The following is a 24,096-nucleotide window of genomic DNA, read 5'->3' as shown; positions in this document are numbered from 1 at the left end:
CGGGACAGGCGGACAAGAGCCCCGCAGCGGGACAGGCGGACAAGAGCCCCGCAGCAGGACAGGCGGACAAGAGCCCCGCAGCAGGCTGCCATTCCCCTGGGCCCCCAGTCCGGCCGGGTAGGGCCCCGTGCGGTGGGACAGACACACAGACCTTGATAGATGGACGTACAAGACCCCGCGGCGGGACAGGTGCCCTCACAGCACCCCATTCTCCCGCCCACGAGCGCTCTGGGCTCCTCGGGCACAGCTGCCGCCTCCTCTCCCTGCATGCAGAGCATCCTCGGCACCACCTTCGCCGCCCCCCGCGCGCTTATCGGGGCCAGCAGCTGCCTCTGAGGCCGGTGGCAGCTCCACCAGCCCAGCACCCAACCCGGCGGCATCTCTGCTTTAGCCGGAGTGGAGCCCAGTGTTCCCATGTGCAGACCTGGGTCACAGGGTCCCCCCTTTGCTTCTCGATCCTCTTGGTAGGAAGGAGTCTGCTGAGGCCCAAGCTGGTTTAGCATCAAACACATTTATTTCACTTTTATTGAATACAAGAACAGTGAGCACACACGCATACACCACCGAGCACTGAAAATGAGTATGACCAAAGAGGGGAGAGGGAGAACAAGGGAAGAGAAAAGGAGAGTTAGTGAAGGAACAACAGAGCGTTGCAGTTGGTTGGTAAGGTGCTTCTCAAATAAAAATAAATATTATTGTTACTGTTATTATTACTCATGCAATCGCAGGCCAGGTTTGGAATGAATTTGTGGGATCAGGTAAAAACAGGCACTCATGTCTCCCACCCCTTTCAACAGAAAGGCCCCTGGAAGAAAACAAGCAGTGATCCACTATCTGAAATGGAGCAAGGCAATGGGCAGGCTGGGGGAGCTGAGCCCACGGGGGCCTCAGTTGTTGCTGAGCAGCAGAAACCCACGTCTCACCAGGCAAACAAGCAGTGAGGTTTTTTCTTTCTTTTTTTTTTCCTTTTTTTTTTTTTTTGTTAAGTTTTTAAACACCATCACCCATTAAACACGCTACGGAAGCCATGGACTGGATCTGCTCACTCCAAACATAACTCATCTCAGTCCAAGCGCACATCAAGCCTAACTCTGTAAGGCCACTAATTTTAACAGTAAAATCGATTTTATAACTGTACAAAACGTCAAAAGCAAGTATCTAGTTTCACACTAGCCTCTGGTGGGTTGTAAAGGTGTCAAAGCCAGGTGGGCTCCTCTGAGTATGAAACGCAGTGTGTTAATGAACACCAGCGCTGTGTGCAGACCACAGGTCCTCCCCCAGCCTGCCTCCCTCCGAAAATTCCACTGCTGATTACAGCTGGTTTGGGTGTATTAAAAAAAGAAAAGAGAGAAAAGTAGCCTCTTTGCAACTGCCTTAACTCTTTTTTGCTTGGGGTTCTGCTCTCTAAAAGGTAGCTGGAGGCGCTTGGATGGAAGCTCACAACCTGGCAGCACTGGTGCCAGCCAGCAGCTCGCTCTGCTTCCCAAGCAGCCTGTGCTCACGCCTTTCACGCTTGCAGGAGAAACCTCTCTGCCAGAAGAACAGACTTCACAGGGACATACTAGCAAGTGACTGGTGAACCGCAGCTGCCAGACAGCAGGCTCTCTCCTAGGACAGCAAAGGCGGTGAGCGGAGTCTGCCCACAAGGTCCTCACGGCACAGGCTCTCCTGCTCACTGTCATCCTCTGCACCATTGCACGACCTGGCAAAACGCACCTAGTTCTGGGCACAGTCTGTGTGAGGGGTGGGAGACTAAAGGCAAAATGGTGCAGAATCGTGGGCCCTTCTGTTTCCACAGGAGCTAGAGACAATTCCAAGTAGGAAACCCATTTATTTCCTTTCCTTCCTGATTTTGGTTCCAAGTCTACCCTAACTGCCTCGTTCACAGTGTATGAGGCCCTGCGCTTGGCCCATGATCCCCTTCCAAAGGCAGCCACAGAGGAAGCCTGTGGCTAAAGGCCGAGCTGCGATGAGTTGGGGGAAGGCAGCTCCACTGACATCTCCTCGACACGCACCTTCTTACGCAGAGGGCTTGGGCTCTCGTCCAGCCTGGGATGCTGGGGATGCTCTGCAGTGTGGAGGCAGCATGGTCTCTCCACTGCCCATCCCATGGCAGGTCAGGGGAAGGACTGCTATCGCTCCGCTATCACTGTCACCAGTTCGCAGTGCCTCGGGCAGCCCTTGCCATCGCACCCTGGGCAGCGGAGGAGGCAAGGCAGAAACAACCCCTCTGCCTTCAACCCTACTACAAAGCTCGAGTAACTTCATTACTGGGATCCAGAAACAAAGCAAAACCACCCCAACCACCAGCACGGCTCAGTGGGCTGGAGAGGAGCGATGAACGCAGTCCTGCGGCTGCCACCTTGCTCCCGGCTGACTCCCGTGGCTCTGGGTGGGGGCCGGGGAGACAATCCTGCCTACAGCTGCTGGAGCCGCAGCCTCAAGCTCCTTCCCTGCCCCTCCAAGTCACCACTGACCCTCCAAATCCAACCACCATACACTGCAGACCAGCCGGCAGGACGTCTCCCGTCTCTCGCCCTCTCCCCTTCCCCCCAAAACAGCAACGGCTGCAACCTTCCCCATTCTCTTCTTGCAGGACTGAGAGTCCCACATGTGATCTAAGAGTCTCAAAATACACCAACCACAGTCAATCAAAGAGTTAATAATTTAAAAATGTTGTCATCATATTTACCAGCACTGTCAAATTATTTCAGTATTGTTCCCTCCCTCCCCCCTCGTTATATATAATAATATACATAACTTAAATGCACATCCATATGAAACCCCTACAGGCTGCTTTTTTATAAATGAGAAACCATATACATATGATTTGTTTTGTTTGAAATTAAATCCATTCTTAAATACCTTCAGAGAACAAGAGGTTGGACAAGTGCACAGAGAAGAAGATAAGGAACGGAAGGGGAAGAGTTAACAGAACCCCAAAAGATGCAAAAGAACCAGCATGGAATGAAAAGAAGGGCGAAACCACACCTGCAAATCGGAAAATAACTCTAAGGTAACAAAGTCAATGTTTTTCTCTCTTCTTTCCAGAGGTGGGGAATGGTTTTGCTTCTGCTTGTGGTTTTTTATTTAAGTTTGCTTATTTCTTGCTTTGTTGCAAAGCAGTTTTCCTTTCCATTCAGTGTACAACAAATGAACTCATGATTGTGTATCCTTTAATGTAACATGCAAGATGGTGGCTTATTGTATTGTTAACCATATTACTGTTGTTATGATTTTTTTTAAATCTTATTTTATCACCAATCCAGTAAATTCTTCAATTTATCTGCAAAGAGGGTTGGCTTTGTTTGTTGTTGGTGGTGTTTGCTATTCATTTCCAGCATATAGCAGCAGTGCAAGGATGCATTTTGTTTCCTGCTTTTATATATATATATATGTATGTATGTATATATATATATAATATATTTGCTATTCCTTTTTTTAAAAATTTTTGTCTCTCGCCATGAACATTGCAGCCAGGATGTCTATGTCTTGCTGGCAAATCCAGCATGAAGGCTCCTTCTCCACTGTTCTCCAGGTTTGAATATAGACGCCAACTTCCATGAACATGTTGGTCAAGATTCCTGTACAAGGCAGATGGAAATGACCAGTCACGGGGTGTTGATTCCTTTGACTATAAAAGGGGCTCCTCTTTGTATGAGGGCACCATACAGTAAGTTTGCAAACACTTGGGGCCACATTTTGCACTTAATTACCAGGACCTCTGGTAATCAGCAGGAACTTTTAATTCACTGGGCTGGTGTTGGTGTACGGGGGAGTCATTGCTCCCTTACTTTAAGCCATTCAGTTAAAATTGGGTGGCTCCCTAAGTGATGCAGAAGTGTCTGGGCTTGCTTGTTCGTACTGCGCAATAGGAGGTAAGATTAGGCAGATGCAAGAGCCTCTTCTGACCTCCCAGGCTGCAACAGAGCTGGCTGCGTTTCCAAGCTTAAAAGCTGCCAATCAAATCTTCATATGATAAATGACATTTCCAAAGAGGCCTCTCGAAACGCACCTGCAGCCTGGCTGATGACAGCGCTCCTCATACATTTTTCAGCAGTGAAGCTGCCTTCAAAAGCTCCCCCTCTGCTTTCCACCACGCTCCTCTGCCCCTCCGCTGCTCTGGCACAGAGGTCTGTTGGGCTGTGCCACCGCCCCCAGCTGATGGGGGAGCAATGGGGTCAGAGGGGCAGGACTCCTCAAGCCAGCTTTGCTCTGAAGGAAAATATCTGGGGCTGTGACTGCTTTGGGGCCTCTGCAAGGAGGTGCAAACCTTGTGTGCTGCTGCTGCCTGCACCTGCGTGTGCATGAAACGACAGCCTGGGGATCTGAGTGGGACTCAAGAAACCTCTTTTTGTTTTTTTGCACACAGCGGTCTGATATTTCGGACTGGCTTTGCAGAACCCGTAGCCAAGTTTCTTAGCCCATCCACAAAGCCAGTATTACCTCTTCCCCTCCCTGCCTCAGGGGGACAAGCAGATCCTTTCTCCTTTACATGCAAATGACTCTAACCCCTCTGCTGAGCGGGACAGCAAGGTGACATCTGCAGAACTGCTTTTGGTGGCGTGGCACTGGCTTTCTAACCATAACCAGGTGGCCATGCCCGGACCCACCATCACACTGGAACTACTGGCCGAGAGCTGCCACTCTTAGTGCCAAGGAGCAGCAACACCTACCGGCGCCTGCAGCTGGTGGGGATCAGAGACACTCGCCCAGTTACATCCACCCCTTAAGGCAGCAGGTATAAATCATACCTGGTAACTCCTCCACCTACCTGAGGTTTCTTGTCCCTTTCCTCTGGAGAAGGTTCTGTTTCTCTGTATACCACAGCTTTGGTTACCAGCATGTCGGGATGCTGTAGTTTTGCCTCTTTGATTGCTAAAGCCAGTGCCTAGAAGTCAGAAGGATGAAGGCATTTATCGTCACTTCCCTGAAATCCGGCACATTTCACTCAGACAGACAGAACCGGCAGAGAGGAAGCAGCTGGAGCCGGGTGGGATTCCAGGGGGACACGGATAGAGAGGTTCAAAGCTGAACCCACAGCAGCCTAGCGGAAGGGGCTGGAGCCCACCACTGATCAGGGATTTGTACGCCATTGGGGTGCCTCACACACTGCCTTTCTCTTGCTGTTTTTATTCTGTAGAGATGTGCTATGTATGTCCCAGGCTGCCTACTGAAACCCAAAGGGGCAGCAGCAATTCTCTTTGCGCAAAACCCTAGAAAAATCTACAATAATAACATAATTATATAATTCTAAAAAAGTCTAAAAATTATGTTAGAGCCTTTTAAATACTTTAACTCTTTATTTTTTCTTTTTAAGCAACAAATCCCAAAGGGTTAGGCCACAGGAAAATGACCCCGCAGCCCTAGAAATTTCTGTCAATCTGTTATTTCAGCATGAAAGGTTGTCACTTTTTGTTCCTCTATCATGGAGGCAGATGCAAAACACCATCACTTGGAGTGAGTCAGACTGTAGTGAAACTGTGCAGGAAAGAAAGGAAGAACCTGGGTCACTGGAGTGTTTCAACAGAGAAAGGGCAACTGGAAACACATTTTAAGAAAATAAAAAGGTGATCCCATCACTGGGCTCTGTGCTGGGATGTAACTTTTACTGCTATTTCAGTGCCGTAGTGGGCACTGATGGGAGCTGGGCTGGGGCTGTACCCCACAGGGACCTGCACTGCCGGACAGAGCTGGTAGGTTTGGGGTCTAAGGGGTCAGTTTTTAGAAAGAAGGAGTAAACTTTGGGTACAAGCCAGAACCAGAAGCATGTGACGCTGCAGCCGGGGGCAGCCAGAGCCTGGCAAAGCGAGTGCACCCTGGTCCTACCTGGTCCTGGTCCACGTCTTCATCTCCTGTGATAATGATGCGCTTCTCTATTCGGGTCTCTGAAAACCCTCCTTTCACAGTCTGTACAACAAGAAGGAAAGCACTCACCCACAGCCATCTGACAAGCCAGCTCCTGGCAGTCATAGCTCTGCCCACAGGAGAGACAATGCCAGCATCACCTTAGGAACTCCCCACTGCTGCTCCAAAGCAGCCTCGTGTCCTTTGTTTCCTTAACTCCAGCTCTAATAAAGCCAATACACCCCATGCAAACACAGGTCCCATAGCTGACACAAGGCGAGATAACTCCAGCACTGGTGCTGTGGGCTTCTTGGGCCAGGGGGACCTGGGGCCTGGCTCCAGGTGCGTCTGGGAACACTCACCCTAGCTGCATGGGCAGGGACTCGCATGCATGCTGCTGGCAGCCTAATTCAGAGTCCATTCCACAACTGCAGCTGGCTTCACGAGGTCAGCAACGCCACACACCGCTCTCCCGGCTTGCCCCAGTCCCTGCCCTCCCAATCTACCAATGAGTAGGGGTGGGCACAGCATGGGTTCACAGTCCCCGTGGGTGCTGCGCAGGTGACAAACACCCAATGCCTGGCTGTCCTTGTCTGCCGTCCAACATGGTCACGCCTGGCTGGATGGGACAGGCAGCGCAGCAGGGCTGAACCGGGCACGGGGCGCCCAGAGCCAGCCATGGGGCCCTGCGCTGGCTCGCCAGCCCCCATGGACAGCGCATGCGTTTTTGGCTTGTAAAGAGGAAAGGGGCATTTTCTGCTGTATCAACCGCAGCATAAATCCACCCATCCTCATGTTCCAGTGGCTTGCATTAGGAACTCCCCGGCTGCCCCCTTTGGAGCTGCTCTTACCTTGGTAACGTGGGTAGTGGTGGAAGTGGAGAGGGTTTCCGCAGTGGCACTGAATATGCTGGTGAGCACTTCCTTCCCAGCAGAGCTGCTGGTGATCTGCAGGACAGAGAGCAGCGGTGTCAGCGGGGCCGCCACAGGACAGCCCCCAGTGCTGGCTCCCGAGGAGCTGGGACCTTCCCAGTGGGATGCACCCACTCAGCCGAGCACAGGAGGGCAGAGCATGGCAAGGGAAAAAAACCACATTGCACTGTACATCCAACTGGACCTAGTTTTTTGTGGGGGCCAGGGAGAGGTTTCCACAGCTATCCCAAGACCAGAGCAGAAGGAAAGGGCCTCTGCAGCATGGAGGTGATTTCATGGCTGCACTGTGCTCTTCCTCATCCATTCTCAGTGCCACCCTAAGTACAGAGCTCTCAGGCTACCTCTAGCTTTGTCCATCCGACTTTGCGTGGGGAGGGCTGGGAAGGCTGCGCTGGTGCCCCAGCCACCCAGTGCCAGGCACGTCCTCCCTGCTGCAAGAAGTGATGAGCCTGGGGCAGCATGAGGCATTTGGCCAGGCTTCAATCCATTGAAATGAGGCAATCAAGTAAGAAAACATTTTACACAGGAAGGGCTGCTGCTGGGCAGGGTTGCTGATGGCCATCACTTTCACTGAGAGTCAGGAGACTTTGAATGTGGCCTTGGGTGGCCAGGTAGGACACCCAGAGCTAAAGATATCTCAGCCCGCTATGAGACTTCACCAGGGACTGGGCTATTTTTAAGGAATTACCCTCTTCCAGCAGATGCTCACGTGCATCTGGCACAGGAGAAAGGCCACAGGCAGGGGGTCCCCTGCCATCCTGCTCCCTGAACCTTCTGAGCATCCTTCTGTTCTTCCCAGTACCAGCACAACAGCCAAGGATGCCAGTGCTGGGAACAGGGTGGGGGCCCTGTGGGACCAACCCCAGCCCACCCCCAGCCCCACAGGGCTCCCTCCCTCCCTCCCCACTACTTGGCCTGGCTGCTGGTGCCATGTCCCCCCCTCACCGGTGAGAGGGAGCGAAAGTCTGTCGTGGGAATGGCCCCTTTCCCAGCCTTGGTGCTGTGATCCTGAAAGAAGAGCAGACGGGCATGTTGGCTTGGATGTAACACAGGGGCAAACATGGCAGGTCACCCTCCACAGACATCCCTGGTGGGGCAGGGTCCCCCCCCAGTACAGCCGGCTCTGGTCACCCTCCCCAGAGCAGAGGGACCGCAGGGGACAGCGGCTGCCCCACCTCTCGAGGGGCTAGCCCTGCTTACTGAGGTCGCCAGTGCTGTCTCTGTGGTGCCAGCGTGAGCAGTGGCTGTGGTGTCCCTGCTGCCCGGGGTGCCTCCTTCCACCTGCCAGGGCAAAGGAAACCTGGTGAGCCTGGAGGTGCCAGGGAGGGGGTGACACTCGCAGGGACAAAGGAAGCCGGGGAGGGCCATGAGGCCACAGACACGCAGTGCGGCATGCATGGTGGCTGTCACCCTCTGGAGATGTCCCCATGTGCCAGAGCTGCCCAGCAGCACTGCAGATGGGGCCAGGGATGTACACAGATTATCTCTGGGTGGGCTTTGGTTTGATGTTCTGGGGACTCCAGCGTGACAGAGGCCCCCAACCACCCCACTCTGCCAACTGCCTTCCCAGCGCTGCTGCCTGGGGACAGGTTTTGCTGGACCGTGGCTCGGCAGAGCCAGCGGGGAGCAGAGCCACAGGAGGATGGAGCCACCACATCACCTGCACTGCATCTGTGGTGGCGACCCGCTGGGGAGCAGAGCTGTCTGCTTCAGGCTTCTTCATGCCCGGCCGCAGGCCCAGAGTCACCGCATCCGTTTTTGGGGCTGGTGACTGCAGAAGAAACACAGTAAGTCAGGCACTGGGGCACGATGCCAACAGCCCTGCGTGCATCTTGTGCAGAGCATCCCTGCCCTGCTTCTCTGCAAGTGCCAGACATGTGATGTCCTGCAAGCATCACGCCGAGCCCTACCTGGGCAAGGAGTAAAGTGCCCCATGTCACCGACATACTCCAAATCAGACATGCTCTGTCCCTGGGGTTTTCAGGGATTTTTTGGGTAGATTTATAGACACTATGGGTTACGTCAAACTGGTCTTCAAAAGGTGGGTAAGACCCACCAAAAGCACTTCACTTGCGCCCTGCAGCAGGTTTATGATCTGCATCAGCTCCCAGCAGCTGTGCCTACACCTGGGGTGTCAGAACCTCGGGGGAATGGAGACAGGTTCCCAGCACTCCCCTACAGGAAACTGGAGCTGCCAAGGGTTCCTGCACAGGGGATGCTTAGCCAGTGCTCGGCGTTCCTGAGCTAAAGGCCTTCCCTGCCCAGCGCCAGCTGTGGGTCACTGTGGAGCTGATCACCCACGCCCCGGCCCCACTGTGACCCTGGAGCCCACGGCGTCAGATGCTCCACACAAGGGTTTCCAGACTGGCTCAGTGAAAGCTCCCTCTAATTCTGCAGCCTTTTCCTGGCTCCGGGTCTGGACTCACCCCGGCAGCTCCAGGCAGCGATGGGGACTTACCTGCCAGGGCTGGAGGGCTGCCCCGGCGCTGACTGGGCAGGAGATGGCCCTGGCCCGGCGCAGAGGCAAGGCTATGTTTCATCCGAGCTGGGGCTGGCTCTACCGTCCTCTCCCTGTGGTGTACACTCACCTTCCACACACATGCTGCATGCATTTTTCTTAGCCCTGTTATAATCACTCCTGGCATAGGAATGACCCTCCACGAGCTTTGGAGCAGCTCCCACAAGCTACTCTGTAAATCCCTCCCAGCCCCTGCATGACCAGAGAGGTTAGCTGGTAGCACATTTCACTACACAAACTGGTCACTGACTTCATGCAAAACACACGGACAGAGCTGTTGGTTAGTGACACGGGCCCTTCCCAGCTGCTGACATGCTGTAGTGGTGGGAGGGACAGGGTAGGCAGCCAAACGCAGGGATTAAGAGATGATGCTGACTTCTCCTGGTTAGCAGATGCACAAAACACACAACAGAACCATGCAACACAGATGACAGTGTGCATCGGGGGAAAACAGCTGCACCGGACAGGAACCTGGGGATGTCTGAAAGCTAGCATGCTTTTCCAAACCAATGTGGGAGTGCACATCAGCGAGGCAATACTGGGCACCAGGACAAGGAACATGGAGACACGATGGCACTGAGACAGTCTTGGTGGAATGGCGTCCCTGTGTACCTCTAGCTGGGAGACATCTGGGCTGGGCTGGGAGACCTTCTCCCCGCCTTTGACATCGTCTTCCAGTCTGGGAACTACTTTGTCAGTATGCTGGAAGGAAACCAGGCCTTCGTCTTCCATTTCACTCTTGTCCTTGTCCAGCTCAGGCAGGCTCCGGGAGATGTCCTCAAAGGCTGTGCCATGGAAGTCACCGATCACTGTGAAGTCCACTTCTGCTTCCAGGCTGGAGGTTGAACTGACTGTGATGCTGGAGCACTTGCGCTCGATGGCCAGATGGTTGTCCTTCAGAAAGACCGAGTCCTTCTCCTGGTCCTGCTCCTCATCGCCGGTGTCGCTCTCAGGAGCCTTGTGCCGAGGTGGCTTAGCTTTCTCCTCGGTGCCCTCCCTCAAGCCCGCTCTCTGAATGAGACACAATGGCGGAGAGAGACGGAGACAGTGAGCACCGCATGGTGCAGCAGCGCTGGCAGTGCCGACGGGGGAGAGGGGAGGAGGAGGAGGAGGAGAAAGAAGGCTGCAGCGAACATCACAAAGTAGAGTCAAACACAACTCAAGCATGGAGACTGAAACCTTTCTGACAGCAGCGATTTTGCAGGGGTGGGACGGGGGGGAGAAGGGTTATTCAATCTGATTTTGCCAAAAGTCTAATGGTAGTTAATCGTCTCAAAAAAGGGTCCGCCACACAGAAAAGCTTGGCCAGCTTGGAGGCACATCAGTGCACCCGGTGGAAGCAGATGTATACAGAACAACAGGTCTATTAAGAGACATTCAGAAACAGCTCAGTTGCCAGTGCTATCATATGTCAGTAAGGTTGGGCACTCAAAAAAAAAAACAAACAAAGGGAAAGAAAGAGAGAAGAGTTTGAAAGAAAAGGGCCCCATCAGCCACGCACAGTGAAGGAGAAGCAAAGGAGTGTGCCAATTCCACTGAGCATCCGCATGAGCCCTGCGGAGCATCGCCCCAGGGGGAGGAGGACCAGCCCCGCCAGGGCCCCCCACCAGCCCTGCACGCCGGGGCGACTGCCTGTGCCGGGGGGTGAATCTGCCCCAGCAACGCAACGGTCCCCCTCCAGAGGCCTCACGCAGCCGGGGCGAGTCTTTGGGATGACCTGGTTGAGTGTTTGGTCAGTGTAATTGACAGCACGATCAGAGCCAGGGGATGACCTCCCTTCATTAGCTCTTCTCCAGACATGAACATACCTCTCAACTCCGCCATCAGAGGGTACATTTCCCCTCGCCACGCTTTGCCATGAAACCATGGGGAATCTAGACCCACGCTGGACTTTGCATCTCACTCTAGGCAGTTCTCCTTTAGGAACAGCTCTAAGCCCACTGATGCCTGAGGAAACCCACCTCCTGGACTCTGGTCCAAACATTTGCAGCCAGAGCCATCCCCGCAATGGGCCAGGCTGTGCCAGCACAACCTTCCCTTGGCACTGCTGGGAGGTTGAGAGGTATGAGAAACAGCATATCAAACAAACTCAAGAGGAACACACCTGCATACATGTTTTTGTGTGTGTGTATGTATAAATATATACATAGCAGCTCTGCAATGGGGAGAGGAGCTGGAAGCACACAGCCCTCAGCTGGTTAAGGTGAGCTTTCATACTACGGTAAGAAGCAGTTAGTAAAACAGCACTGAGACCTGGAAGACCACTGGAACAGCAGTCTTTAAATTCTCTTCTTTCAGGCTGGATTTTACTGACGGGTCAGATAAATCCTTTTCTTCCCCACTTGGTTCCTGAGTTTTGCTCTGGATTAGAGAAAACGGTTAGTTGTAAGGAAATGAACTCTACGGGAGCTGATCTAGCACTTACAAGAGCGAAGAAAGCTATTTCATCATCCAGCCACCAGCTTGCTGAAGACAGGGGAGGGTGGGTGAGGCTGGTGAGCTAAGCAAAAAGGGATATCAACATAAGAAATGCGAGGGTGAAGCTGGAAGCGTGGGCACGCTGCTGCTAGGTGTGTGTGCGTGTCTGTGACAGAGTCACAGCTCCTTCAGCCACCCCCCGTCTCCCTTTCTGGCTCCTGAACATGAAGCTTGGGTGCCCGCTCTCGGGTGTAGCGAGCGGCATTCTCCAGGGAGCCAAAATGTCGGGGTGGGGTCACAAAACAAAAGCTGATGAACCAACTGGCCAGCGGGTCTGCATTCAGCAAATAAGCCTGACCACACACACATACATAAAAGGACAGGGGATGCAAAGCGACTGCTGTCAGTCAATGGATGTGTGAGGAGCCACTGAACATGGTAATAAAGAGCCACACAACATGCGCATGAACTTTCCGTCCGGACAGTTCATTGGAAGAGTTACCACAGCTTCTGCCAGTGTGAGTTCGCAGCCAGAGTCAGGGGAGACCAGGTCAGCACTGTCTTCTCCATGCTCCAGGTCAACAGAAACATCTTCCTTCAGAGAGAGAGGCTGGGAGGCGTCTCCTGAACCGGCCTCTCGCCCGAGGGCCAAGGAGCCCACACTGGACACGGCCCCCACTGGAGGGACCGACACTGCCAGCAGTGAGGTGAGGCCTGTGTTCAAAAGCATGTCCTGTGCCAGACCCATCTTCCCCTTTGCTTTTGCCAACGTCTCAGCTTCAGGCACGCACTCTTGTCCCTCCCGGGCTGCCCTTCGCTCTGCTTCACTTTGCTCGAACATCTTGATCTTAGAGGCCACTGAGGTTTTCCTGTAGCTCTCGCTGTCCTGCCAGCTGCCTGGGGCCACAGCGACCTCCCCACGCTCCTGAGACACTGCTCCCGTCCTCCTAGCCATGCACATCAGTGACGCGGACTCTGTTTGATGTGTCCCACTGCTTACTTGCGGCTCTCCCCCGCCTTCATAGATCAAGGCGGAGAGCCGGTATGTCTTGCTTCCTTGACATAATCCTGCTACAGGGGAGTGGGAGTGCGGGACATCAGCAGCTTCTTTGGGAGGAGATTTATCCTGCGGTGGCTGCCCTGGCACAAGGCCACTGTCTCTGGCTGTTTCTCCTACTGTAGGACTCCTGCCCTGCAGGTCTTGCCCCACATTAAACTCCAAGTCCCAGGGTGGCTCTTGTGCTTTGGGATCTGCAGTGTGCAGCAGCCCTCCAGCCACAGGTCCCTCATGGGGCAGGTCTCTTATTATGGCCTCAGACTGTCCTGGTTCTTCTGCCTTGGGAGGCAGCTCTTCCATGCAAGGGCTTTTGTCATGGTGCAATTCTTCCATCCCACAGCCTTCATCTCTGGTCAGCTTCCCTGATGTGGGCCCTACGTCCTGGGAGAGCTCTTTTATCATGGGCTTCTCCTCTTCTGTGTCAGGGACTTTGCTCTGGGTTGCCCTCGCTGCGATGGGGTCCATGTCCTGGGCCACCTCCCCTGTGGCTGGGTCTCTGACCTGTATCGGCTCTGCTGCAGCATCTGTGCTTTGGGGTGGTCCTCCTGCAACAGGACTTGCACCTTGGTGTGGTTTCCATGTAGCAAAGCCCATGTCTTGGGATTGTTCTTCAGAATCATGATTGGTGCCCCTGTGTATGGCCACCTCTGCTACAGGGCTCACATCCTTGGGTGTCCCTTTGTCTACTACAGGGCTTGCCTCCTTGCGTACCACCTCCACTGAGGGCTTCACATCTTTGGGCATGCCCACACCTATTTCAGGGCTGGTACTCTGGGCCAGGTCTCTGCCCTCAGGCTCAGCGCCTGGGGCTGGCTCTTCAGGGACAGGGCTGGATTGCTGGGGAAAGGGCGTTGGGGCAGGAGCGCTGGGCTTATCCCCCTCGGACCCTGCGGTGGTGTGGGGGTGGCACTGCTGAGACACAGCTGACAGAAGCAACTTGGTCTCTAACTCTTCCATCTGAAGAACCACTCTGGCACTTTCCTCCTTGCCGACGTCTGCTCCAGTCCTTCCCGAGAGCCCCTCCGCTGCTGTGCAGAGGTCTGGACTCTGAATTGGGCTCCCTCTGTGCTCCTCAGCCCTGCGGCCATCCCCTGTCAGGCCACATGGCTTCAAGCTTCCCACTGGGCTTCGCAGATCCATCTCCTCTGGCCCCACCTCTTGGGAACATGGTAGAGCTTCACCTCCCTCGGACGCTTTGCAGCCTGTCAGCCCAGCAGATGCTTTCTCTTGCTGTAGGGGCAGCCCTTCCTCCCACCCCGAGGTGGGACATTCCACCAGGCTGGTCCCATCACAGCCTGTCCCGGGCTGCTCTGGTGCTTCAGCAGGTTTTCCAGACACTGCCCTGTGTTGCTGATTTGCTGAGGAAGGGGGTTGGAACCCTTCTGCAGCAGGTGCCACATGCCCAGGTCCCTCTCCAGCTGTGGTCACAGTGGCTTCTGGTCTCTCCTCCAAGCCAAGCCGTCCACTAGTCTCGAAGAGCGGGTGTGTTTTACTGACCTTTGCCTCTCCCTCTGGATCTCCTAAGTAGATGATCCTCTGGGTTGCAGAAGTCTCCGAGCTGTCGTCACTAGCCTTCACTTTAATTTTAACAAGCTCCGTGGCTGTGGCCAGCACTCTGGGCTCCTGCTTCCTGGAGGCTGCAGAAGCACGCTCCTTGGAGACCACCTCACTTTCTCCCTGGGGAGGGTCTGGTCCCAAAATCCTGACCCTTTGCTTCTCTTCAGGCTGCTGACACGGCTTGGGCAGACCTGGCTCAATGGTGGTTGCTTCCTCGCCCTGCTCTTGGGGCTCCTCTGCGCTCCCAGCTGTCAGGCGCTCTGCCTCCTGGCTGGGCTCCCCCCTGGTTTCCTTCTCATAGATCTCATCCTCCCAGACAGACTCAAAATCCTCTGGACTAGCGATCATTTTTGCTCTTGTCCGGGTATCCAGGGCTGCATCTGCTGGCTCTTCCTGGCCTGCCATTTCCTTGGCTTTCCCTACTGCCATCTCCGCTTTTGATATGCTCGTGCCCATTTTCACTTCTGAGGTACCTGCATGTGCTTCTTCTTTCTTGACTCCCAGAGCTTTCTTTAGAGCTACCGCTTCCAGCCTAGGAGTTTCTCTCTCTATAAATACCCAATGCTCCGAGCCCTGCATTGCAATTGGAGCAAGAAGAGTTAGCATCAAACATACTTTACCTAACTGCTGATGACTGCTGTCATGACTAACAGAAAACTGATCTGCCTCGGACAGGGCTGACTAAATCATTATTATTATTCATGCAAGAGCTGAGGCAGGGTCTATACAAAGAGCCTGGCAAGTCGCTGATGGAGAGAAGGGACTGAAAATAAGGGGGCTGATGCCATGACGGGTCTAAGCCCCTCTGTCCTCTCAAGGGACCATGTTTTGCTCTGGGCGGTGGCTCACTAACATACCTGCAATATCTGCAGCTTTGTTGGATGTACAGAAGTGGGAGCAATGCTCCCAGCAGACACATTAACAGCCATCAGAGCATCTTGCATGAGGCAGGGGTATGCAGCTGGTTAAACCCAACTTAGACTCCCCATCTGACTCCTCTTTTCAGCTGGCTCTAGCAATCTCCACGAGCAAAGGGTGAGATTTCATTGCAGGCAACGGTCTGTGTTTTGAGTAGCTTCATTCTCAGCTTCATCCACGTGCCCTAAGACTATGTCAGGCTGCCAGGAGCATGAGCAAGAAAAGAAACCACCTTTAGGTGTCAGAAAGGCCCTTTCCTCTTCCTACTAGATGCTGCAGCTGAGATTCACTCCAAAGTCCATCCTTCCTTTCCAGCTCTCCAGGGAAATCTCATCCGAATCAATTATTTGGCAGAGGTTTCTAGCAATGCTGAAACCAGGCGGTTCAGAAAATGTAACCTGTAAAAGGCTACCCGTGAAACGTAAAAGAAGACCACAGGCTTGGCAGCTGAGACGGCTACAGGTACTGCAGCAAGGCCCACGCAAAGGTTGTGGAGCATCCTGCAGCAAGGACACAGTGGGTATGTGATAGACCACAGAGTGTATCTGTGCTGCTGTGCAGGGGAGGATACTAGATTACTGGTACTACATACACTCGGTACATTGATCTGTTTGTCCTGCGAGACAGCTAAAGACTTCACAAGTGCCAGGAACAAAGCACTGGTAAAATTCAACCACTTCTGGAACAGAAAGTAGAAAATAACCCACGAGAAGACAGCTGCAGGAAAATGTTTGCACCGATGAGGAAGGCCAGCAGCCTCCCCAGCCATCCTACTGTCGGCAGCACACGTGCAAAGGGCAGTGCTGCAGGCAAGGTCCTGTGGAGGTCACCATGGGGCTGGCTCTGCCCATGACACAGGCTGTCTGGGCATCAGCCAGTGTCACTTCTGCAGGCAGGGCAAGAGCGACCCTCTGGCACCAGGACGCACCCCAGCCCCAGTGAGTGGGGGGGCTGGCTGCCTGCTCCCTGCCCGATCTAGGGAAAATAATGAGTGAAAACACGAGCCATGCCCCATGCAGGAGTGTCAGGGTGAATGTTTGTAGCAGTTGTACCCAAAATGGAAACCTAATAACTGATATTGAATAAGGTGAAACAGAGGGGCAGAGGGAAGCAGAACAAGAGGGAAGAGAAAAGAAGGTGAGATAGGAGAAGAGAGAGAAAGGAGGAAAACCAATCATTAGTGGAAGGGTTTCCACAAGGAGGCAAATCAGAAATTGGTGAAAGCGCCCAACAGAAAAATGCCACCTCCCGGCTCCCACCTTCATTACCAGGTGCCAAAGAAAGCAAAGCTCCCCAGGCACAGTGCTCCAGGCCTTGCCCTGGCAGCACCTGGGCAAGCAGCAGCCCTCACACCTGCCCCCCTGCCCCGGGCTCTGGCAAGAGCATGGCTGGCCCCTGAAAATCCCCCAGCGAGTGCCAGCAGGGCTGTGCCTGGGTGGGAGACACCACGGGGGCTGCGTGCCAGGTGGCCTGCTGCTGGCCCCGTGAAAACACCGAGCCACCTGAGGGCAGAGGCAAGCGAAGGCTCTTCGCACTGCCAGGACAGCCGCTGGGATGGCACACGTGCATTGCAAGCCATACAACACACAGGGCAGTAAGCGCACCCTCCTCCACAGATGGAAGATGGATCCTTGCCAGGGACTCTGCCATGGCACCTGCACCCTGCCACAGCCAGGCAGTCCTGCGCACCTGTGCTGGAGGAGCCAGGTCTTCGTGGGACCCGTCTCACACCAGCTCCCTACAGCATGGCTCGCACAAGCCTCTCCAATATCCCTTTACTCCGCGCTCCCAAGCACCGTCTGCTCTCCAGGCCCCTTCCTCCACTCTTGCCTCCGATACAGGTTGTATTTCTTCCTAGTCCATGGAAATTGCAACAGAGGTAGTTGGTGACTGCCAGGAGCACCAGGTTGTATGTAGGTCTTTCACAGTTGGGTTTGACCTGTGAAAGCAACATTATCTCTAACTTAGCGGCTGCTTTGGGCCTGCTGGGAAGCCCAGGGTGGTCTCTGGCATTCCCTCAACACCAATCCTCATATTCAGCAGCGATGCTCATGGGCGATTCAATCAGAAGACTGCTTACCCTGAGGGTACAACAGCTTCTTTTCTGCTCCTGCGCTGCGGTCTCATTGCTGAGCCCTTTCTGCAGCCAGGGCAAGGATGGACAGACTGTGAGCACATGTACAAGTCTCTTCAGTGAAGCCCTGCCATCCCCTGTCTCTGGCTGCAAGCCAGAGTCCTTTGGAGAAGACCTTCTCTGGACAAAGATGATGAGTTTCTTCAGGCTCCTTCTCTGAGTTGAGGCTTGAGATATATGTTGTCCATAAAAAAGCCTTAAGACCAGTCTTGTGAAGCCTGGAACAATGTGTTCATCCATAGCCACATCTCTTCACCAGAAAAGAAAACCCAAAAGCTCCAGATTGATTTCAAAACTAGCGTTCTTCTCCTCAAACTTCGTTGGGATGAGCACAACCCACTCCAAGGGAACAGAAAACTACTGTGATCTGAACTCTGCTCCGGAGGGCTCAATGCCAGCTCCGGTCACAGCTCTGGTTCCACAGCTCACGGCAGCTATTGTGTCTCCAGAGCTTGAAGACTCTCAGGGATCTTTGGAGCAAATACCTGGATACTTGGGTACGTCCTCCAGGAAAGACAAGAACTTCAGAAGTTTTGGAGGTCAGTAGGCTTGCAGACAGAGCATGTGCCAAGGCAGGAGCTGAGTCTAAGAAGTGATGGTGCTGGGAAGGGTCTATCCATAGAGCAACCTTGACCTCCCGAGGGATAATTTACGTTCATACCCCACCCTCCGCCAACATCTGTTCTAGGAACAGGAGCATCTGGGAAGGCCATTCTCACTGTAGCCTACAGAACACAACAGAGAGCAAGCTGGTAGAAAGGAAAGAAACAACAGCATGGAGCAGAGACAGCTTTTTGCCCCTGCCAACAAGGCCCATAACCTCGGCAGAGCCCAGGCAGGCAGGAGGCTTCTCCCTTTGGCATTCTTCAGTGTCCCTGCCATCTTTCTTTGCTCCTCAGAGAGACCCAGCCTACCTGAGAGGACAGCACAAGCCCCACAACAAGGAAGGGAGAATGAGTGGATCTGAGATGTTGAGACAACACACTGGGTTGGCTTCGTCTCCCAAAGCTGAAGAGTCTCCTGGCACCTCCCAGCCCAGCATTCTGGTCCTCCAGCAGGAGTGAGGACTGAGGGATGGAGGGGAGGGTGGAGATGTCTGTAGCTGGGGGCGACAGATAACCCAACATCAGTGGGTATGAAGCCCATAGGCATCGAGGGACATTCTGGCTGAGCATGATGAGAGCTCCAAGATCTGTAGATGTGCTGTCCTCATGTCACCACCATCTTGGGGCCATGAATTACTCATGGTGATCATAGGCCAGGGAAGGACAAGTTCCCACATATCAACTGCTGAGTCCCAGCCACTAACACCTGGAGAGAAATTACTGGTGAGGCCACCTCAGCACCTGCACCCCAGTGCAGCCCTGGCACCCCGAGGGTCTCCGGAGGGCAGAAGGGAAGACTCTGAATCAAGAGATATGCGTGCACCTCACTTATGCTGTTTCTGTCCACCAGCTCCTAAATACTGGCACGTAGAGGGCCCTAGCATGGACCAGAAGATGCTGCTGCAGAGCCCAGACTTCACTGAAGGTGCTTGTATCCCTGCTGAAGCTCAAGTTTGTGCCCAAGCCCTCACTCACACCCATAATGCCTCCTGGGGACACATGCTCCAGCCAGCCCCAGTTCAGGCTCCAGCTGTGCTGGTAGGTCATAGCCTGCCAATGCCGGCAACTGCTGCACTAAGGGAGATGACAGGGAGTGAGAGTGGGACCAGCCTTGCCCCTGCCCCTGCCTTGTCTGCAGGGGGACGTGACGCTGCTCCTGCTCCGCTGTCTTCCCTGGAGGCACTCAGACAGGAGGTGCACCCCAGCACCGCTGGGCACCACGCTGCAGCATGGCTGGGTCCAACCACACCAGAAACAAGCCTCAAAGACCAGTTCTCTTCTGCTCAGTGGTGTCTTCTCTTGGCTGTTCTGGGAAACAGCCACCATCATGTGAGATAAACCCTGCATACAAGCAGGGTCAAGAGCCCACATTCCTCACCCATGGGCGCTGCGCAAGGACACCAAAGGCAGCATGACCCTGCTTTGCACAGGCATAAGTCCAACATTTCTGATGCCTCCAGAGATGCCCTGTTTCAGGGTGTCTGGGCCTGGGGAACTGTAACTGTAGCCGAAGTGAAAGGAAAGCACAAGGGATTGCTAAAGACAGCTTGTAGCTGCCTGCCTGCTTGCTCCTGGAGTGGAGACCCACAGAGCGCCTGTGCCATAGGGTCAGCACTTCCCTGGGAACCCTAGCACTGGCCTACAGCATGGCTCCCTCACCCACACAGCCAGCCCTGGGGGAGCACAGCAGGCTTCCACTGGAAGGTCTCTCCCAAGACCCCATCTCACAGCCCAGAAGAAACAGTCGGGAGAGAAGATTTCACCAACAGCCCTGTCCTCACGAGGGATCCTGCCCATCACTGGAGAGGGGACCCACCCAGGGGGGCCAGCAAATGGCTCAAGCTCTGCTCAGAGGGCTGGAGCCACCTTGGCAAGCTGGAGGGCCCCATGGCGGGCAGACTGTAAGAGTGAGGTGTGGGGAGAAAAGGAGGATGATGACCACCTCAGGAGAGGAGACAAGGCTTTTCTGCGTGAAAGACTCCATGCTTAGGGAAGCTCCGTGCTCAGATGCAAAATCGTCTAGGGTGTCCTCTTCCATCGTCTGTGCCAGCATGGAAACCCCAGCACCCACAGGGAAAGAGAGAGAGAGACAGACAGAGAGACAGAGAGAGAGAGAGAGCATATGAGAAGGAATGAAGGAACAAATGGTGAGTGGGTAGGTGGGTAGATGGATGGGTGGATGGAATAACAGAGGTTCTTGTACGCTAGCTCTAGATGCTCCATTTACATCTCTGCACTTTATATATTTGTTTGTAAGAGATGCGGGGTGAAGTCCCTCTTCCTCTTCCCAGCTGAGTGCTTTGATGATGGGCTGTAAGCTCACCTCTGGCTGGGTCACCCTGCAGCCCCACGTCTCTGGTCAGCGCTGGGGACCAGCAGGCGCACGTGCACACCACAAATCCCCCACAGACAGCCCCTGGCCCAGCCACCCCACAGCGCCCCACACCATCCTTGCAGCCCAGCCCCACATCCTCACTTGCTCTGCAAGACTGTCCTGGGAGGGAGCTAGGGCAAGGGGGGCCCCCTGTGTGGCGTCCACCTCGCCTGGAGCCATGCCAACCAGTGCGGGCACGAGACTGGCTCCAGAGTCCCTGTGGGCAGAGAACACTGCGGGGGGGAGAGCAAGCAGGGAGGGTCCCTGGCAGGGAGAGGGCACCCAGGCTGGCAGCAGGGATGCCCTTACCACATGCTGCCTGTACCGAGCCAAGCAGGAACCCAGCGCCACAGGACACCCAGCTGCGCCACATCCATGCCCCTCACAGAGCACCAAGGGCTCTGCATGTCCTGGAGCCCCCCGATTCCAGCTCCCCAGGTACCTTCCTTTCACACTTGCGGTCCCACTGCAAAGCCAGCAGGCAAAAATGCCTGAAGGGAAGGACGTGCGTACAGGATGCCAGTGCAGCACTGCTCACCCCTCTGCCTACTCCCACCACCCAGGTCCCGGCTGCTGAGAGCACCGTGGGGCACCTCTGTGCAGGCACCTGGTCCCGTTCCGCTGAGGACACCCCTCAGGCAAAAGCTGCAGCGGGCACTGCCATGCAGCAGCACTGCTGGTATGAACGGTGAGGAAAGCCCCATCTCATGGGCCAACAAAGCCACAGCTCAACTCCCAGGTACCCCCAAAACACAGCCCTCCGGAGAAGGATGAGAAGTTCAACCCCATGCGGTGCCAGGGCACAAGGGGAGATCACTAACAGCAGTGTGAAAACTGTTAGCTCGTTACAAAACTCAGAGACAACAGCCTGGCCAAAGGCCCCTTCCCTCCACCCCATGTCCCCACAGTGTAATTTCCACCATGTAATTTCCACTGGGCTCCCCCAGGGTAGCACAGGAGGCAGAGACCCAGAGCCCAACAGCTGAGGAACATCTCCTTGTGAACAACCTGATCCCCTCCATAAGAGAAGCAGCGGAACAAACCTCGCTGGCCTTTTCTGGGGTTCCCTTTGGTGTTTCATCCTCATGCTTGGGTGAGGAAGATGCTGGTGAGGAAGGCAGCCTCCTGTCCCGATCCCTGTGAACCAGCTTGCTGTTGGGCTCCTTCAGGGTCCGTTTCAGCTCATTGATGCTGGCCTGATGCTTCAGCAAAACATCTTCTGGCTTGTCTAAAAACTTGGGGAGGGAGAGAGGAAGATAACTACGATTAAATCACCAGCCAAGGCAAAAGAGATGAGCAGGGGCACTGGGAGGGTTTGCTTCACACCAGGCTTGAATTTAGGGTCTCAAGAGCCAAATGAACAGCATTTCAGAGCACCCTGGTCTGGAGTTCTCACTAAGGCCGCTGCAGAGAGCAGCAGAAAGGCAGCACGTGGCAAAACACGGGTGGCAGGCTTCCCTCCAGGAAGGGCACAGCAAGCCCCTTCGGCATCTCCAGCACGGCCTGCTGAGGACAAGCTAAGCCACCCAGAGGAAAAGAGTGGGCTCTCCCTTGGGATCAGAAAGGGACAGGGCCCTACGGGAAATACCAGCAGCCTCCTCTGCTGCTCCCTCGTGCCCCGCACACAGGGAGCCCAAGCCTCTGCCTCAGCAGGGCAGGAAACCAGCGTTTCCAACAGAGCTCCTTCAAAGTGGGCTTCTGCCAAAGGGCACGAGGTCAAGGGCTGGTCAGAGGTGTCCAGCGTGGATCCCAGCCTGGACCACCATGGACCAGCCTGGGCCCAACGGCAGCCTGGGGTAGGGATGGGGTCTGGCCTGCTGTGGAGAGAGGACAGCTCAGAGCGAAGTGCAAAGTGGGGTTTAGGTGTTAGAGCGTCGTTTCGTGACAGTACAGGCACCAGGGCAGCTCCCCTTGTCCTGCTGCAGAGGTGGGCAAACTGGCTCAGAGCAGGAACCAGCAAGTGCAAGAACCCTGGCTTCTGCTTCAAACTGGAACTCAAACCTCTTTCAAGGTTCAAAAGGAGTCACCTAAAATACCTCCCCTATATTTCTCTTCAGCAACATCCCAGAGACACAAGAGAGTCCCATGAAAAACCCTACCAAATTTTGCAGATCCTGAAGGCTCAGCACAGCTCATGAAAAGACTCCCCCTGTGGACCCATGTGTTTGAGCCGTGGAGAAGTGCTTCATGGTTTGCCCACCTCTGGGCTCGGGGTGCACTGGGGGCTGGGGGAGCAGCACATGCACATGCAGTGGGGTAAGCAATGAGGTGGGCAGGGGAGGGACCGGGACTGGTGCCCACCGCCCTGGGGGGGCCTGCCTTGTGGTGCTCAGCAGGACGGTGAGAGCTGTGTGGTGCCAGTGCGTCAAACCCCATTGCCTGGCTGATTTTGCCCCTGTCGACAGCTCCAGCGAGGCTCTACATCCCACTGCGAGCAGAGGGGAAACCCCTGGGGATTTTAGGCTGGGAGGAATTGTTCCTCATGGGGGGCCATCACAGACACAGGAGCTTGTGCAGGGGCGGGCACAGCCTCTCTCTGCTCTGCGACAGCCCGCTCTCAGGCCGGGCAGATGCAGGCAGCTGCCCGCTGGCACGGGGGGTGGGTGCCAGTGCCTGCGCCCACAGGCAGCTGAGCGGGCGCTGAAGGCAGCTCAGAAATTCATTTGCCCCCAGCGGGGTGGGATGGCAGCCACAGCGCTGCGAGGAGCTCCAGCCCGGCTCTCCACGGAGGGGAGCCACGCTGCGGGAGAGCAGAGCCGCCGGGTAGGGCAGGTGACGGAGGCAGTCAGGGTCAGGCAAAAGCAGAATGCGGGTCGGGGTGTCAGCAGGACCGGCCTCCACAGGAGAGCCAGGGCCGCAGGGCTGGACGGGGAGGAGACATGAGGCGAGGACATGGCGGAGTCAGTAACACGAGCAGAAGCCGGGTCTTCCCAACGGGCCAAGGACTCGGCACGGGGGCCCGGCCGTTGCGCCTTGGGAGGGCTCTTGCTCACATGTACAATTAAGGACTCCCTTACTTAGTGGGATAGAAGATGCTGTGTGCGTGCTGGGGCAGATCCCCAGCTGTCTGCTCATCGGGCTTCTCTAGCATCCAACCCCCCCGCCCTGGTGCATCTTGTATTCCAGTAAATAGGGTGACACACAGTGTTGCTTTGAAAAGGATGGACAATATGATGCACCGATGAGGACTAAGATACTCCAGAGAGAGAATACCTCCTGCTTGTGCCTGGGGGTTGTTTCGTGCTCCGGCTGGCAGCAAAGAGAGGGTTAAAAGTAACCAGCAGGGTCAGTTGAGGGAACTTGTCACAAACATCACAGTTAAGTTGATGGGTTGGCAGGGCACAGAAGCACTGGACCCCCCCTCCCCTTGCAGCATGGGGCTGAAATGGGCTGGGCCAAGTCTGGGGGCTGGGGCAGGGAGTGGGTGGTCTGTGCACAGGCAGTGGCAGGCACGAGTGGGCACTGGTGTGCCTGGCCTGTCTCCATCCCCGTTCTCATCCCTGTCCCGGAGCAGGGCTACTCCCAGGTCCAACCCTGCCTGGGGACAAGTCTTGAGACCACCTGGCAGGTGCTGGGGAATCAGAGTTGAGCCGAGCCCCTGTGACAGCCCCATTTCCACTGTGAGGCAAAGCCATGCCCAAGGGCCTCACCAGCCTGGGGCACAGCTGGCGAGGAAAGGGCTGCAGGGGACTGTGCTGCGACACGACCCTACCTGCCTGCAGCCCAGCCCTGCTGC

The 24,096-nt window shown here is 55.1% G+C and overlaps 1 protein-coding gene across 11 annotated transcripts in view; it reads right to left on the bottom strand.

Annotated features, from left to right (window-relative positions):
• Positions 1-492: 492 nt before the first annotated feature.
• EPB41L1 (erythrocyte membrane protein band 4.1 like 1) overlaps positions 493-24,096 on the bottom strand; it is a 71,611-nt gene continuing 48,007 nt past the window's right edge. For 4 of the 11 annotated variants that reach the window (XM_064465042.1, XM_064465046.1, XM_064465043.1 and 1 more), the window contains 13 exons: positions 23,574-23,609; positions 21,404-21,595; positions 19,929-20,027; positions 12,218-14,902; positions 11,551-11,658; positions 9,910-10,308; positions 8,440-8,550; positions 7,980-8,060; positions 7,725-7,787; positions 6,699-6,794; positions 5,830-5,910; positions 4,775-4,891; positions 493-3,584 (listed from right to left, as the gene is read on the bottom strand). In XM_064465042.1, coding sequence (XP_064321112.1) covers positions 3,576-3,584; positions 4,775-4,891; positions 5,830-5,910; positions 6,699-6,794; positions 7,725-7,787; positions 7,980-8,060; positions 8,440-8,550; positions 9,910-10,308; positions 11,551-11,658; positions 12,218-14,902; positions 19,929-20,027; positions 21,404-21,595; positions 23,574-23,609 — 4,077 coding nt within the window. In that variant the 3' untranslated portion in view covers positions 493-3,575. The remainder of the gene's footprint in view (positions 3,585-4,774; positions 4,892-5,829; positions 5,911-6,698; positions 6,795-7,724; positions 7,788-7,979; positions 8,061-8,439; positions 8,551-9,909; positions 10,309-11,550; positions 11,659-12,217; positions 14,903-19,928; positions 20,028-21,403; positions 21,596-23,573; positions 23,610-24,096) is intronic. The other 7 variants (XM_064465048.1, XM_064465049.1, XM_064465047.1 and 4 more) reach the window with 7 other exon arrangements.

The sequence above is a fragment of the Phalacrocorax carbo genome, chromosome 14, assembly GCF_963921805.1.
Source record: "Phalacrocorax carbo chromosome 14, bPhaCar2.1, whole genome shotgun sequence".
NCBI lineage: Eukaryota > Metazoa > Chordata > Aves > Suliformes > Phalacrocoracidae > Phalacrocorax > Phalacrocorax carbo.
This window is presented reverse-complemented; position numbering and strand designations above follow the sequence as displayed.